Source organism: Sciurus carolinensis, chromosome 5 (assembly GCF_902686445.1).
Source record: "Sciurus carolinensis chromosome 5, mSciCar1.2, whole genome shotgun sequence".
Taxonomy (NCBI): domain Eukaryota; kingdom Metazoa; phylum Chordata; class Mammalia; order Rodentia; family Sciuridae; genus Sciurus; species Sciurus carolinensis.
In genome coordinates, this window is record NC_062217.1 from 169841348 (window position 1) to 169859121 (window position 17774).

At 35.0% G+C, this 17774-nt stretch overlaps 1 protein-coding gene across 3 annotated transcripts in view; it reads left to right on the forward strand.

The window, feature by feature from the left end:
• The window catches only part of Zranb1 (zinc finger RANBP2-type containing 1), a 46080-nt gene that overhangs the window by 13448 nt on the left and 14858 nt on the right, over positions 1-17774 (forward strand). Inside the window, exons 2-3 of one of the 3 annotated variants that reach the window (XM_047554466.1) lie at positions 338-509; positions 1955-2805. In XM_047554466.1, the coding sequence (XP_047410422.1) occupies positions 469-509; positions 1955-2805 (892 nt within the window). In that variant the 5' untranslated portion in view covers positions 338-468. Of the gene's footprint in view, positions 1-337; positions 510-1954; positions 2806-17060; positions 17183-17774 lie in introns of those variants that run through there. The other 2 variants (XM_047554468.1, XM_047554467.1) reach the window with 2 other exon arrangements.

Below are 17774 nucleotides of genomic sequence, written 5' to 3' on the forward strand. Positions count from 1 at the left end.
GAACATAAGAAAAAATTTTTTTTTGTTTTTCTCTGCTTATTTGGATATACCACCTATTTCCATTCAGTAATACAAATAATGATAATATTAGTGCTTGTGTGTGTATATATACACATATTTAACATTATATAGAAAAACAACATTTCCATATTTAATTTGGCTGACCAAACCAATCAATTGGCTATTTTTATTGTTGTTCATTAAAAATTTAAATGTAATAATCTTATTAAAATAAGTGAGAATAATTAAAATAGAACTGATTAAAATTAAGCCTTTAAAATACTTATGGATTAATTAGCAGGCTATAAGTGAAATTCAGTTTTGGTCTCCTTTACAGGAATAGCTATTCAGTCAGACAGAACCACTTATCACGTTTTGCAGTATCTCCTGAGGAAGTCAGAATCTGAGCCAGCATGAAGACTGAATCTTGTCTTTGGTCTGATTTATAACTGTGCTTTTATTCTAACCATGTGCAAGGTGGAGGTTATAGCATGGAAACTAAAACCTTAGTAAGTGTGATTTTTATTTTAGCTATTTATAATAGCCTTTCTAATAGTGAAGTTGTCTTCTCAGCAGAGTTCACACTACATGGGGTGTAGTCTTGGCAGGCAGGAACATAAAAGACTTCCAGAGTAAAAGGCATTTATTTATTCAGGTTGGGGGAAAATCCCTGAGAAAGAAAGGGAAAAGTATCTGTTACACTACCTATGGTTTCTTTCTCTTTCCCAATTTAAAATTGGTGGGAATCAGGTGTAGTGGCACATGCCTGTAATCCCAGCTACTCCGGAGGCTGAGGAAGAGGATCACAGTTTGAGGCCAGCTAGGGCAATTTAAGTGAGACCCTGTCTCAATGGACTGCCCCACCCCCCAAAAAAAGAAAAATCATCAGTTAAGATGAGTTAAGAAAGGATTTAAGGAAATGAAAACATTGGTTTTAGTGTCTAAATTTAAGCTATTAAAGAAGTTATTATTGGGGCTGGGGGTGTAGCTTAGTGGTAGAGTGCTTGCCTAACAAGTGCAAGGCCCTGGGTTTGATCCCTAGTAAGTCATTGTTAAATTTACCATGTAAATTTCTTCATTTATGAATTAGTAAACTCTTTGTAGGATTCTAGAAATGTTTAATATATTTTAGTAAGAATTGAATTTTGAATATATTTAAAAATTTCAGATACTGAATATGAACAGTCAAAATTATATTGACATGATTATGCTAGTAGTTATCTCAAGGGATGTTCTGTTGATTTGATTTTCCCAAGTTTTGGTGATATGGGTTTTCTTTTTGTGCTCCACAGAGAACTAGATTTTGAGATACAGGATATCAAGAAACAAGCTCTTTTATAATGTTGCTTTGTTAATTATGATGATTATTCCTCAATATCTTTTTTTCTCCTACTTGGAATAATTAAAAGCAGTGAATAATTGGTATTTTTAAGCTGCTTTTCTCCCAAGCAAAAAGTATAGCGATTACTTGGATCTTCTGTATTTGTGAATCAAATGTTACAGTAACCTAGATAGCATGATCTATGTTGTTCGTAATTTGAGAATGATTATGTGTTTGAGGTATTATTTATTTTGTGTGCTTTTCTTTGAGTCTTCTTAACTATTGGATACTTTGCTAAATTGTTGGTGATGACCAAGCTGAAATTAAACTTTCCTATTATATGACTTCCAAGTTTTAATTTCTTTCCGTTTGAGAATAAATCTCTATCTCCTGCCTATTTCTTGCATTCCAAAGTACAGTTTCCTTAAATCCTGAGATCTAAGAATTTTCTTTGGAAATTTATCCGCAGTATCTCTATGGAAATCCAAAAAGAAGTAAAATAATTCAGTATGAAATCTTACATTCATCTTTGAGAAATGTACTTATAAGTTGAAGGGTACATTTACTTTTTGGGCAGATATTCAGAGGTGAAATTTATAGTTATTTTAATAACCATGTCCTAATTGTTTATAGCTTCCTGCTTGACATAACTCACTTCAAGAAGTGCACAATGTCAGAACGTGGAATTAAGTGGGCTTGTGAATATTGTACGTATGAAAACTGGCCATCTGCAATCAAATGCACTATGTGTCGTGCCCAAAGACCTAGTGGAACAATTATTACAGAAGATCCGTTCAAAAGTGGTTCAAGTGATGTCGGTAGAGATTGGGATCCTTCCAGCACTGAAGGAGGAAGTAGTCCTTTGATATGTCCAGATTCTAGCGCAAGACCAAGGGTCAAGTCTTCATACAGCATGGAAAATGCAAATAAATGGTCATGCCACATGTGCACATACTTGAACTGGCCAAGAGCAATCAGATGTACCCAGTGCTTATCCCAGCGTAGGACCAGGAGTCCCACAGAATCTCCTCAATCCTCAGGATCTGGCTCAAGACCAGTTGCTTTTTCTGTTGATCCTTGTGAGGAGTACAATGATAGAAATAAATTGAACACAAGGACCCAGCATTGGACTTGTTCTATTTGCACATATGAAAACTGGGCCAAGGCTAAAAAATGTGTTGTTTGTGATCATCCCAGACCTAATAATATTGAAGCAATAGAGTTGGCAGAGACTGAAGAGGCTTCCTCAATAATAAATGAACAAGATAGAGCACGGTGGAGGGGAAGCTGCAGTAGTGGTAATAGCCAAAGAAGATCACCTCCTACTACAAAACGAGACTCAGAAGTCAAAATGGATTTTCAAAGGATTGAATTGGCTGGTGCTGTTGGCAGCAAGGAGGAACTTGAAGTGGACTTCAAAAAACTAAAGCAAATTAAAAACCGGATGAAAAAGACTGACTGGCTATTCCTCAATGCTTGTGTGGGTAAGTTTCTGTTTACTGCATTTTTAAAAAATGAGATGGGAAAAGGTATTAAAAATGACATGGAATAGAAGTGCAGGGTTAATAGTAATTAGTATTGAACTCATTCAGCATGATAACTGTACTCACAAGTATTCATGCACAAGAATTTTTTGATCTTGTCAACTTGGTTCTAAATTGCATACATTTAATTGTGTACGTGTCTCTACATCATTAGGGGAGAAGTTAAAGCAAACTTTTTACCCATTGTTAGAAGAATACACCTGGAGTTTAAAACTGCTTCTCTATTTATTATAACAAGATGTAACTGAGGAACACCAGCTGCTGTTTCTGAGTGTTTGTAAACAGCATGAGCATCTTGTGATGATAGAGGCTTTAGTCAGATGTTAAAAATATCACAAAAATGTGTGACTCCAAGAAGTTGAACAGACATTATATTGACCTTGAAAATGCTGATGTTAATTTAATGTGAATGTCATGTAGTAAATATTTGCAAACTTCGTGGAACTGATTTCATGTAGCCAGCTGATCCTATAGTTGCAAATCGTGATTTGTGTATATTGTGTTTTTAGTGTTTTCTTAAGGAAATTTGAAATTTTGGACTCAGTTACTAGTTCAGAGTTGTTAAAAGGACAGAGACATGTGAGAGCAGGGTTTTTCTCCAGTTATTGACCTTGTGAGAGTTTTTTATTTGTGATGTAATTCACAAAAATTAAGAATATACTTTCAGGGATTATTTCTGTGCATTACGAAAAATGCACACGTGTATATACATATACACGTATCTTGAGTAGACTGGATGTTTGATTAATTATTTAAATATTTTGATGGGATGCTTACTTTGACTTTGACTTTTGAGTGATTAATAAGGTTAATCTTTGTGTGTGGCAACAGTTAAGCCTTAAATGTAACAACTGTGTTTCCCCCCTTTCCCCAGTACTAATTTTATTTATTCCCTTGGCGGTAGCCCAAGATTATGAAAGACATAACTCTGTGAACCTGCATGTCCTAAGAATAGATTTCAAGAAATTGAGTTTTTTATTTTTGTTTTGTCCTGGACAAAAGAATATTCCAGTAGATGAGCCCCTCTGGACTCTAATTGTACTAGTGATTAGCAGCTGTTTGTTCCGAGGACTAGGGATGAAAATACATTGAGTATCTCTGTTATCTTATTTGATCCCACTGATTTTTTTCTCTCCCCAAATTTGGGGAACACATATGGTGTGATTGCCTCCCCCACATATAGTCTTTCTCTTTATATATATAAAAATTTAAAAAACTAGGAGATATTAAAGGGATTCATTTATTATCAGTTTTTTAATTGAGATCAGATTCATATAACAAACCATACAATTGTGAAAATGAACAATTTGGTTTTATTTAGTGTATTTATAGTGGTGTGCAACCACCACCTCTTTAATTTAAAACATTTTCATCACCCCAAAAGGTAACCCTGTACCCATTAAGCAGTTAAAATTCCCATTCCCTAACTTCCAATCTACTTTTTGTCTCTGAATTTACTTATTCTGGATATTTCATATAAATGGAATTTTATATTATATGACCTTTAATTGTTTGTCTTTGGAACAGTCTGAAAATAATTTTTTCAGGCATTAGTGTACTATGCATCTTTTGCTACATGGTGGTGTTTGATATATGTAGGTTTATAGAAGAAAATGAACTAAATTTCATTGCAGTGATTTTTAACCTTTTGGGGTCATAGAATCTTTTACAAATTAGGTTTGTAGTTTTTTTAAGTCAGTAAATCTCAGGATAAGAACTGCTTTGAAATATTTATTGTCCTTGAGACACCTAAGTTAGACCAATCAACATATTTGTCTTTATAGCTGTTGTTTCTTATCTTTATGACTTTCTTCTTGGTACTACTTTTTATTTCATTCCACATATCTTCACTACTTTTGAATATTTGTTTTATACCTCTTTGCATTTTAATAGCTGTGAGTTCATTTTGATGATGGAACAGGAACTCTGGGCAGAGCCAGTATGGGATTTGGTCTTGTTTCATTTACAGGTTTCTTTGTCCTCAAGGTGTTTTTGGCACCCCTGAGTTTCTAGATTCTTAGGGCTAAGGGTTGATTGTATTTGGTTCTGTTTTTGACTGTTAACTGTATATCATTCTGAATTGTTAGGCAAAAGGTTATGACCTGTCATTCTGATTTGTAAATGTTACTAAAATTGTTAACCTTTTTTTTTTACTTGTTTACGTTGTGTTGGGTTAATTTAAAGCAAGCAAACTGGAGCAGTTAGACAAATAGCAGTCTCCAAATTAATCTTCCCCCTTTTCTTCCTGCTTTATATTTCCAACATTTCATTAGATATAGCATATTATTGTTTATTGATGTTATGTCTTGAAAAGCAGTCTTCATAGTACGTATACTAAGTGTCAAATTGTATACTGAGTATAAATTGTAAGACTTTCTCGTTTAAAATTGGAGAAAAATTTCCATCCTCAGACCAACTTTGTAGCTGATAAAATAGGAATGAGGAAAGTTGAGTTATTGAGAAAGCAAAAGTAAACTAAAGCATCAAAGTACTAAACAGGCATTTCTTACTAGTTGTTGTGTGTGTTTCTCAACAAATCATCTTAGTTGGTGAGAGGATGTTAGGGAATGGCAGTGCTCCAACCTGACATCAGCAAAAATGGAATCTGGGGAGCTAAGATGGTAAAGGCAGAGGTGGGAATTTAAATTCAGTTGACTCTGGAATGTCTATTGTTGGTGCTAGTTGTTTTCAGGGATGTCACTTAAGCACTCAGTAGTTTGCCCTTCCAACTGGGTAGACAGCATTGTACTGAGAAAGTAGGGCAGCACTTTAATCAGTGCACTGATTTTCTTCTGTTACCGTATGAATTCATTCCCCTCTGGCCACCCTCCCCCCCGCCCCCCCAACGCTGGGAATTGAACCCAGAGGTGCTTTACTAATGAGCCATATCCCCAGCTCTTTTTATGTTGAAACAGGGTTTCTGTAGGTTGCTGAAGCTGATGTCCAGCTCTCAGTCTTCTACCTCAGCCTCCTGAATTGCTGGTATTATAGGCATGTGCCATTGCTCTAGGCCCATCTTTCCTTTTTACAGATAAGTCTCAAGCCTTTCCTCTGCCTCATTGCAGGATTTGCTAAATTACCTCCTTTGAGTCTTCTCAAATGGTGCCTTTCTCAGTGAGGTTCTCTTGACTACTTTATCTAAAATCCCTGTTTTATACCCCTTGTTCCCAGCTTGAATTATATTCATCATAATCACTTTCTGGTACATTTGATCATTTTGTTTATTATTCTATCTCCCCTGAAATTTAAGGTTCCTGAGCATCAGAATTCTATCTGTTTTGTTTACAGCTATGTCCTAATGCCTAGAACAGTGCCTGCTGTATATAAACACTCAGATATTTGTTAAACAGTGACCTTTAAAGATCCTGATGTTCTTCTGAATTTATGGCTTCTTTGCTGTTTTCTTAACTTTCTGTATTTTTCACTTTACAGACTTATTTGGATTTGACCTTGTAAACCCAACTCTACTTCTCTTTGGCTCTCAGGTTAAGAATGAGGTAGTCAGTGCAATAGAGTTTTAGTGATAAGGGTAGAGAGACCTCAGTTTATTACCAGGTAATTCATGAGATGAAGTCTGAAGTCATTTTTTTTTAAACCTTTAATTTCTTCATCTTTTAAAAAATTTTTAAAACTTTCATTTACTTATTTTTATTAACTTTTTTTGACAGTGATATATTTTTTTTAAAAATTCTTTTCATACATGTATATAGGGTAATAATGTCTGTCTCAATCCCATCTCTACCTACCCCACTCCTCCCCATACTCCCCTCTATACAATCCAAAGTTCCTTCATTCTTCCCTACCCACCTCCCACTATGGATCAGCATCTGCTTATCAGAGAAAACATTCAGCCTTTGGTTTTTTGGGATCGTCTTATTTCACTTAGCATGATATTCTCCAGTTCCATCCATTTACCTGCAAATGCCATAATTTCATTCTGCTTTAAGGCTGAGTAATATTCCATTGTGTATATGTACCACATTTTCGTTATTCATCTGTTGAAGGGCATGTAGGTTGGTTCCATGGTTTAGCTATTGTGAATTGAGCTGCTATAAACATTGATGTGACTGCATCACTGTAGTATGCTGATTTTGTCTTTTGGGTATAAACCAGGGATTGGGATAGCTGGGTCAAATGGTGGTTCCATTCCAGGTTTTCTGAGGAATCTCTCCATACTGCTTTCCAGAGTGTCTGCACCAATTTGCAACTCCACCAGCAATGTATAAGTGTGCCTTTTTCCCTAAATCCTCACCAACACTTATTATTGCTTGAATTTCTTCATCTTTGTATTTGCAGTAATGGCAGTATTCAAATTTAAAAAGTCATTCTATGTGTTTTTGTACACCTAGAGTTCTATCAGAGAAAATTTTTATATGAAAATGTTTTGTTCATCATTGGATCTTTAACTTCCTAGTTGGCACTTTTTCACTTTTTTTCTCTTTTTTTTTCCACTGTGCTGGGGATCTAATCCAGCTCGAAGTTCTCTACCAATTTTGTTTCACTTCTTAAACAATAGCTTTTCAGCAATCTTTCTTACATTTAATTTATCCAGGGCTCCTGCTAATGCAAATGTGAAGGAGTTGAGATTTGGTGAGGTCATTAAAGGTGCAGGGGAAAAGAATTAAACTAGGCGTGGTGGTGCATGCCTGTAATCCCAGTTCTTCAGGAGTCTTAGACAGGAGGATCAAAAATTCAAGGCTAACCTGGACAGTTTAGTGAGACTCTGTCTCAAAACAAAATAAGCTCTGGGGATGTAACTCAATGGTAGAATGCTTACCTAATGTGTGAGACCCTGGGTACAATCCCCAGCTCCACAAGAAAACAACAATAAAACTCCACAAGCTTAAGGGCTTGGTGGTGTGGCTCAGTGGTAGAGTGCTTGTCTAGCAAGCACAAAGCCATGGTTTTGATTTCCACCACACAGATATACATATGTGCACTCACACCCTCAAATGAATCAAGCTTATGTAATAGGTACATGTTGAAACTTGAATTTATGTATTCAGGTTTTTAGTTGCCCAAAAGCAGTAGCATGAAAAACTTTACATAAAGAATGTTTCAGTCAGTGATGCCTTCTGGTGCTCTGAAGTTTTGGAGTTCCCTGCATTGTGCACTGATATTTTCTGTTGAGAATCACTGATTTGTGGGCTAAACCAGAATATCTTCTTTTATTGAGGAATAGGCTGAAATGGGATCATGAAAATTTTAATCTTGATTACTTCTGAGCAAGATTTGTCATACTTCCAAGATTTTGACATGTCTAGAAACTTAGATAATTTTTAAAATATAGAAAATATCTTGGAATTGATTTTTTTTCTGTCAGGTTATCTGCAAAAATATTTGATTGATGTTTCATTCTTTCTTAAACTTGTTGAAAATTAGTATTTGAGTCATTTTCCATACTGATGCCAATTGTGTTTTCTGTGTACTGTATCATATGCAATGTGTCCATGTTAGAATGTCAGAATTAACTGTAGAAATAAATATCTGCATGTGAATGGTGTTAAACATGTCAGAAGGTTTTTTTCTCTTTTGGTTTCATAAATACTGTATTCATTTGGACAAAAATTGGTAATTCCTAGGCTTACTACATTTTAGAATATTCTTTCTGATTTGTTCTGGTATCTGTAATAAGAATTGTGCTTACAGGCTGAATGTGGTGGTGCATGCCTTTTATCTCAGTGGTTTGGGAAATGGAGGCAGGAGGATGGTGAATTCAAAGCCAGCCTTAGCAACCTAGCAAAGCCCTAAGGAACTTAGCGAGACCCTGTCTCTAAATAAAATATTGAAAAAGGGCTGGGGATGTGGCTCTGTAGCTAAGCTCTCCTGGGTTCAATCCCCAGTAGCTCCCCCCCCCAAAAAAAAAAAATTGTGTAAGTGAATGGACATTTGCGATTTGTCAGTTGAAGGTTTTTCTCAAGAAAACAAATTGTTAAGATTGTTTTAGTGTTATTTTTTTCCTCTGGAAAACAAAACTGTTGTAAAATGTAACCTTGTGTAGGCATTTTTTTTTTTCTCCCCTAGTTGTTGTTGTTATTTATTTACTTAATTTTTGGTACTGGGGATTGGAACCCAGGGGCTCTTTTCTACTGAGCTACACCCCTAGCTCTTTTTATATTTTTATTTTGAGATAGGGCCTCACTAAGTTGCTTAGGCTGGTCTTGAACTTGGAATCCTCTTGCCTCAGCCTCCTGATTTGCTGGGATTACAGATGTACACCATGTACCCAGCTAATTTTTAGTTTTGAAATTCATGTCTGGTCAAACGAAAGAGGTGTTGTACAATAATCCAAACAAAATTAGGTTAACGAAGTCCTTTAAGTTAGTTTTGAGAGATGATTTTACTATGAACTTTTATGATTAAAAGGTGATTTATATAAAAGCACCATGTCAAAATAAAATGAAATCTCTGCATTGGACATAATGGTGATTTTACTTATTTAAGATATCTTTGGGAGGATTTTCTAACTTTAGACAACTCAGGGCATACAAATGATTGTGTAGAAATGAGAGAAATTGTACAGAAATAGGAGGCTTCTAGTTTTGAATTCAGTACTCCTTTAAAAAATATTGATTTGTTTCACAGAGATATTTTATCAAAATCTGAAGGTACACATTAGATATCTTGAAAAACATATTAATGAGATAAGTTAGTATCCACATTTTGTAGTTTTTATTATTTGTCTTATAGGTTCATTCCCCTGTGGGTTTTTGGTGATTGACATGACTGAATCAAATAGTGTGGTTGGTAGGATAATGTGTGGTTTCTCAATTATGTCCACATCCTAATTCCCAGAATCTGTTGGTTTGCTACTTTACTTGGCAAAAGGTAGTTTTGCAGACCTGATTAAATAATAAAGGATCTGAAGATGGAGAGATTATCTAAGTGGCGGTGTAATCACAAAGTTCTTTCCTTACAAGTCAAAGAGGGAGATGGGAGAGTATCACTGGAGGACATGTGAGAGTGGAGAAGTGGAAAGGCAGGGCTTTTGGATAGCCTCCTTTAGAAGAAAGAAAGGCCAAGGATGTTTTACAGCTTCTGCAGGAGTGCAGCCTCACCAACACCTTGATTTGTTGAACTGATTTTCTCAGTAGGATAAGAAGTTTGTATTGTTTCAAATCAATAAATTTGTAGTGATTTGTTAGGGCAGCTATAGGAGATAAATACAAATAGATTTTGTTTTCCCCTGGCAAATATCATCTTAATTTGACAATTTCAGAAAACTTTTATTTCACTTTCTCCAGTTGTTAGAGGAGGTTGAGCGTTAACTGTTTTGTACTAGAAGGAGAGAAGTCGAGATAGAAAGATTGACTTGCTAGATGTGAAGTAGCCATGTTGTTACTCTTTTGTACACAAAGACAGTAGAGGTGCTTTTTTTTTCTGCAAGCTGTGGTTGAAAGGAGCACTGTTAATGGAACTTTCGAATATTTGATGCCTGTGAGTACTATTGTTTTCAGTCTTGTCTTTTTTGAAGTCAGCAAAATAAATATGCCTATATGAAGTTGATTGATGTGTCCCAAGGTGATCTGTCACTTGCCAATATTTTACAACTTTGCACGATTAGGCTGCATTACTTGATTTTTTTTTTTTTTTTTTAATGTGGCATTTTTTTTTTTTTTTTTTTTGCGGTGCTGGGGATTGAACTCAGGGCCTTGTGCTTGAGAGGCAAGCACTCTACCGACTGAGCTATCTCCCCAGCCCCTAATTGTGGCATTTCTGTTCTGTTTGTTCTTTTGCTTTGTTTGTGTTGACCTGTTTCCAGTTTGGTATACCACAGCCATTTGGGCAATCTATTTTCCATCTTTAAGAATTTTTCCTGTCCCATGGAATTGTATTATAGTCATCATTACTTCCATGTTAGTGACTCAGTAGCAAATCTTTGTTCTGGTAAGTAATTTTTAGAGCTCATCCTCTGGGAGCTGGCGAATTTTTTCAGTTTTGTTAGATTTAAGTTATGGTTATTTTATTTTGAAGTGCTGAGTTATGAAGTTTGATTTTTATATTGATGCCAGATTGAGTTTTCTATTGAAAGATACTCTTCTGATTTAGTGTTGTTTTCCTTAATATATTACTTTACATATAAATGGAGCGGAGTGGGGGGTGGGGAGAAGAAAGCTCTTGGATCTTACTAATAGTCTTTACATTTCAAGCTATCCAAATGCACTGGGTGTGGTGGTGCATACCTGTCACCCCAGCAACTGGGTAGGCTGAAGTAGGAGGATACAAGTTTGAAGCCAACCTCAACAACTTAGAGAGATCTTGTCTCAAAACAAAAATAAACAATTAAAAAGAACTGCAGATGTGGTTCACTAGTAAAGTGCCCTTAGGTTCAATCCCCAGTACACAAAACAAAACAACAAAACTATCCAATTGCCTCCTTTAAACAATAATAACAGACCCCCCAAAACAAAACAAAAGTAATTTGATGGAAAATACTCTATTAAATGCTTTTAGTAGAATCTAAAATATATGCAGACTCTTCTAGCAAATCTTTGGCACTGTATCCATAAATAGAAAGTAAGCTCCAAGAAATGCTGGCAGTGCTTTGTATGTCCTTGGTTAACTGTTTGATATTCTAATGAGAGAAGTTTGTGTAGCTATAAAAATCACAGTATCTTTTCATCATATGCATTATTGCTTGTGGATTTACTTCCTGTTCAAGGTAGTTCATATTAGTAGGTAGTAGAATTACTTCTAGCGCCATGGAAGGAATATTACCTTTAGGTTGTTTTTTTTCTTGTTTTTAAGATTTTAAGGATTACCTCTTTTGATTGTGTAACTCTAGATATAAAATAATACTTTATGTCATAATTTTAAAATTAATTGTGGGAATTTCCAGCAATATAAAAGATTCTAATCTGTAGAGAAACACACAATTAACTGATGCTGGTCAGTTTATTCTGGGATTTGAAAGTATTTCCTGATACCTGGAGTAAAAAAAAAGACTTCTGGGAATGTAATGTGTCTCTTAAAGCAAATGGATGGTGGTGGCAGACATAGAATCCCAGCAGTGATCTTCCAGTTGTCTCTGGTATGCTAAAACACAGTCGCTGTTCAGAAAGAGAATATCTTGTGGTTCTTGAGTATGATACTGACATTTCTGTCTACATCACTGACTTAGGTAAATGACAATACTGAATTAGGAAATTTAGATGCACCTACTGGAGTAAAAAAAAAAAATTAAAAAATCTTAAAAGTCTTATATCTGTTGTGGTTGGGGAAATACCAAGGATAGATAGTCGGGCTTATTTTAAAGAAATGGAATGGTTTCTCCTTTTTTTCTCCTCACCATCAACTGTTTATTCTGAGAAATTTCCTAACAGACTGAATACCACATATATTTGACATAGATTTTCCTGTTACTACTTAGTTACATTTGGTGTCTCTTTCTCTGTTTTTCCTGAAACACTTGAGAATTAGCTGTAGACGGCATACACATTGCCCCAGAATACCTTTGCATGTATTTTCCATTAACAAGGACGTTTCCCCTACATAGCCACACAATATAATCACTCAGGAAATTTAATACTCAGAGTCCATTGTTGGTTTCACAAGTAGGTTTAGTAATGCTATTGCCTCTACCCTTTTCAATCAAGGCTGATATAGTACATTGTATTTAGTTGTTTTATCTATTGAGACTCTAATCTAGAGCAGTGCCTTTTTTTTTTTTTTTAATTTACTATTTCATAATGTTAGGATTTTCAAAGAGTGTGGTTTTGAAGAATAATTCTCAATTTGAATTTGTAGATTTCCTTATGTCCTCAATTGTATTTTTCCCCCACCCTTCTCTCTCTATATATTCATATATATAGAGAGAATATATACGTATATATTCATATTTAGTTTATTTTTTGGTATTGGGGAATGAACCTTGGGACTTGCTCATGCTAGGCATTGCTCTGTCTCTGTGCTACATGCCCAGACATTTTTAAAAAATTTGAGACGGGTTTTAAGTTGCTGAGACTGACTTTGAACTTGTGATACTCCCTCTGGAGTAGCTGGGATCACATGCGTGAGCCAACATATTGTTCTTTTTTTTTTTTTTTTTTTTAGGAGTGAGCAGAATACTATGTGGGTGAAATTGTTTTGAGGCAGTATCTCTAATATCTCTGAATATGCCCTTGTATCATTGTGAGTTTTTTCAGTTCATTTTAATTATGGTAAAATATATATGACATACATTTTATCATTTCATTCATTTCAATTTAATTTATGGTGCTGTGAGTTGAACTCAGAGCCTTAAATATATTCTACCACTGAGCTATACCCTGCCCCCTCTTTTCTTACTTTTAAGTGTATAACAGTGATACTTACATTTATGTATTTGTGCAACCATTATCACCATCCATTTCCAAAACTTTTTTTAACTTGCAAAACATTAAACAGTAATTACCCATTCCCCAACCCTAACCCCTGACAACTGCTGTTCTTTTTGTCTACGAATTTGACTACTTAAGTGTGTCAAATGAATGGAATTATAAAGTATTTGTCCTTTAATAACTAGCTAGTTTATTTCACTTAGCATAGTGTCTTTAAGGTTTGTTTACATTGTGGCATGTGTTAGAATTCCCCTCCTTTTTAAGACCAAATAATATTCCAGTGTTATGTATATCATATTTTGTTTATCTGTTCATAAGTCAGATATGGATATAATATATCTTGTTTCATCAAAGTTAGAAATTTGTACTGGCTTCCTGTAACAGTGTATGAGTTTACTTTTAGAGATGAGAAAAGCTATGAAAAAAACAAAAATTTATAATCTCATTGCCTGGAGGAAATCTGTAAGATTTTTGTGTATTTTCAGTCTTTTTGTTTACTTACTTTTACATGGTTGAAATTTTATATTGTATATTCTGTCATTCATTGAACCTTTTATTTTCAGGTAAAATGTTTTCGTCTTTTAAAAAGTAATTGTAAAATATAAAGAGGAGTTGTCAGATCTAAAGTTAACCTGTTACTAGCTGCAGTATGAGATTCCCTGTGGAGTTGTCTCTCTGAGGATGTTTGTTACTAAGGGCAACAAGCTATCCTATTTTATTAGTCATTTGTATTTTGTCTGTGAATTGTTGATTCATGTCTTTTGTTTATTTTCTTGGTGATCTTTAGTTATATGGCAGCTCTGTAAGTATAAATATGCATATTAAAATACTACAGGTCATATTTATTACAAATATTTTCCCTTTTTGGTGGGACAGTTTATTGTAATCAACATTTTTCTTTTTTCTTTTCCTATTGGATTTCGAACCTAGAGGTACTTTACTGCTGAGCTACATCCTCACCCCTTTTTATTTTTGTTTTGAGACAGGTTTTGCTACTTTGCTGAGGGTCTTGTTAAGCTGTTGAGTCTGGCCTTGGCCTTTCGATCCTCCTGCCTTGGCTCCTGAGGTGCTGGGATTATAGACATGCACCATCAATCCCAGTTTATTCTAACTTAACATTTTATTTTTGTTATTTGCAATTCTTTGGATTGAACTAGTGATTAAAGTATTTGTTCCAAATATTTTCCACTAATTTAATTTATTAAATAAAAATTTCCCCCATTGATTTGGGTGCTTATATCTATTTAAATTTTTTATATCAAAGTTGTTTTGAGGCTTTTACATATATACTTGCACACATATATTACATATATACACATATAGTTTTTAACAAAATTAACATCACACTTGTTTAAATAGAGTTTTATTTAAAAATCCGATAAGGTCAGATTTTAGAAGTAACCACCCTCCCTTTACTGCTAAAAAATTGTCTGTTTTTACCTTTTCATTGTCAATTCATTCATTCATTGATGCATTCAGATATTCATTGAGTGTATCCCCAAGGATGGTGAAAGAAGTCTTGAGTTTCAAAAGAGTTTATGGTCTGGCAGGAGATGATATTAATTCAGCAAGTCAGTATGCTGCAGAAGTGTGAAGTGCTAGTGGAGCATGTAACCTGATCTCATTAAGAGTTTTGGAGAAGGCTTTCGGTGACATCTAGGCTGAAATCTTGGAAGAAGGAATGGTATTTCAGAGGAAATTGCATATGTTAAGTCCCCAGAGTCAAGAAAGCATGGCATGACTGATAACCTGGAAAAAAAAAAGTTATCAGAACTGGAGTGTAGAATGAATGCCATGAGAGGTAGACCTGCGGGAATGCTGAACTGCAAGGTCTGTTTCCGTAGGTAAGGAAATTTGGCTTTCTGCATGATGACAAAGGTAAATCTTTAAAAGGGGAAGTTCCCTAATCAGATCTGTGGTTTAGGAAAACTACTCTGACAATAGTGGAGGAAATTGATTAGGAGGGTCCGGCACTTCAGACAGGCAAGACTGCCCAGGCAGTTACAGCAGTCCAGGTGAGAACACAGTCTCAGGTTAGGCTAGAAGCAGTGGAGTTGGGAGATAGGGATGTATTAAGAGGTAGAGTTGGCAAAACTTAAAGAACTTGGAGGGGAAAAGGAGTTAAGAAAGATAGCCAGGTATTTGGCTTGGACTCTTGGGTTGGATAGCAGTATCATTTTTCATGAGCACATGAGGCCAGGTTTTTTAAACATGATGTGGTGAGGGATGTCTTAACGTCTTGTGTATGGAACTGAAACTGTTGGGCAGAACATACCTCTTCATTTATGTGGTACATGTGTGTGGGCCATGAGATTTACGAAACTTGTAGAACCTTCTCTTGTAGTGGCCAATTACAGGGACTTTCTTGTTCTGTGATTCTAGCTGGGAGTCTTTATCAAGATGATCTTATATTTCTTCTAATTTGGTAATTTGTTTATATTTTTGACTAAAGAGTTAAATGAGTGTAATATGAACAGTATAAAGTTAGGATAGATCACAAGAGTTTTTCCTTTTATTTTTCCCACACCCCCCACCTTATTTACCATAGTTTTCTTACTTGTAAAAGAGGGTGGCTGGACTATTCAGTCTTTCTAGTTCTAACTATAATACTATAATCCTAAAATTCTAAAATTTGATTCCAAATTCAGCCAGGATGACTTGGCATTGTATCAATGAAATTTTTATTTCGAAGTCAGAAATACTTTAGGATTTGATGGCTGTGGTGATTGTGACTTTGGCATATACTATTTTGTGTGAGTTTCAAAGTATGCTTTTTAGGGGCTGGAAGTTGTTCAGTGGTAGAGCACTTGCCTAGCAATGCACAGTGCACACTGCCTCCCCCCCCCACCCCCCCGCCAAATAAAAAAGAAAAAAATACACTTAAAATTACACACTTTTAAAAAATCTTAATTTCCTTCAGCTGAATACTTTGGTGATGTTTTAAGTGACTTTTTAATGTTCTATAACTCATTGACATTTATACTTGTCTCAGATCACTTGTTCCAAAGATAACTTTGTGATTTATTCCTTTAAATTCTTCCATCATGCTTCCTTCAGTAAATTTTCCTGCACTGCAGAATCTTCTTTCTTAGAAAGATGTCTTTCATGACTTTGGGGATTTATATTTCTACAACAGTTGGGTTAACAGTCTGATCAAAGATATAAGGAGGTAAGAGCTCAGAAATATTGTTTGGCAGTTTGTCAGTTAATAATAGGACATTTAAAAGGCCTTAGAGACTATTTGACTTCTTTATCTCATTAAATTTTCTGTTTTTCTAAAGAGGATTTTAATAATGGGAAGTGAGATTATTGAATTAGGAGTTAGTCTTGTTATAGTATAGATTAGATTATATTTAATAATTTATTTCCAATTTCTGATTATCATTCCTCCTTTTTTGACAGCATTACTGTTTTATAGCACTATTCCAGCATTTGAAATGCTAAATCTTGTTACTGCTCGTTGTAGTCAACAGTGAACTAGGAGGCAGTTTGTTCTGCTCAAACTGTTCTGTGGTGGTCCCTCTGTGCCTGTTTGAAGGTAGACTTAAAAATATTGAGGACATTTAAATTAAAAAGCTTATGTTTGAGTATTGAAAGTTTGCTATGAATATCTAAGTCAGGTTTATGGTTAAACTATAGCCAAATGGTTAGGATATTAAAAAGAAAAGTGTTTCTAGGTTAGGATATTAAAAAGAAAAGTGTTTCTAGGTGGTGTAGTTTCTTATTAATATAATATGCAAAACCAATTAAATGAATTCAGCTCTGGATAGAGGAAAACTACCTAGACATTATAGCCAGCCTCATCTGCATCTTTCTACTGACCATGACGTAGGACATTCTGAACATTACCACTTAAAACTAACTTTTCTTTTTAAGGGTTCCTGACATTGTGCCTGCTGACTCCAGGTCCACCCTGACCCCACAGCATAAACCATGCTGTGATGTCACAGCTACCATAGAACTCCAGGGTAGTGTTGAGCTGGCCCATGTGGGCTCAGGTAAGTCCTGGCTTTTTTTTTTACCATTTGGCATTCTTTTCAAAGTTAGTTACCATTATGATTTTATGTCATAAAGGAAAATAAGGCAAAACTTTGAAAACTGTGCCATACATGGGGGAAAAATAAGTCTATTTTCTAAACATCTATGAGCCAGCTTCATATGCTAACCAACGGAGTTCCATAGTAGCTGTGAAGTCCTCGGTGGTTTATTGACCTGTGGCTTCAAAATACTTTAAACCCCACTCGTGGCCCAGCTTATAGGCCACATGAGCTGCTGCGGCAGGTGCTGCCTCTTTTTTTTTTTTTTTTAAACCTTTCTAGCTAGTAATGTATAACAGTATTTTTCATTTACTCTTTAGATCTTCATGTTTTTACAAGTGCATTAACGCTTTTCTTTGTAATTATGTGTCTATTTAGCTAATTGTGCATTTATTGAATTCTTTTGAATGTACAATGATACTGTAGGTTAGTTTTATACCAGTAATCTTCCTAGAGTGCCTTTAGTTGTCTTTTTATTTGCCTTATTGCATGAAAGGAGGAAGGAACAAAATGTTTGCTAAATTTAAAAAATATTAAGAGAAAGATACTTTTA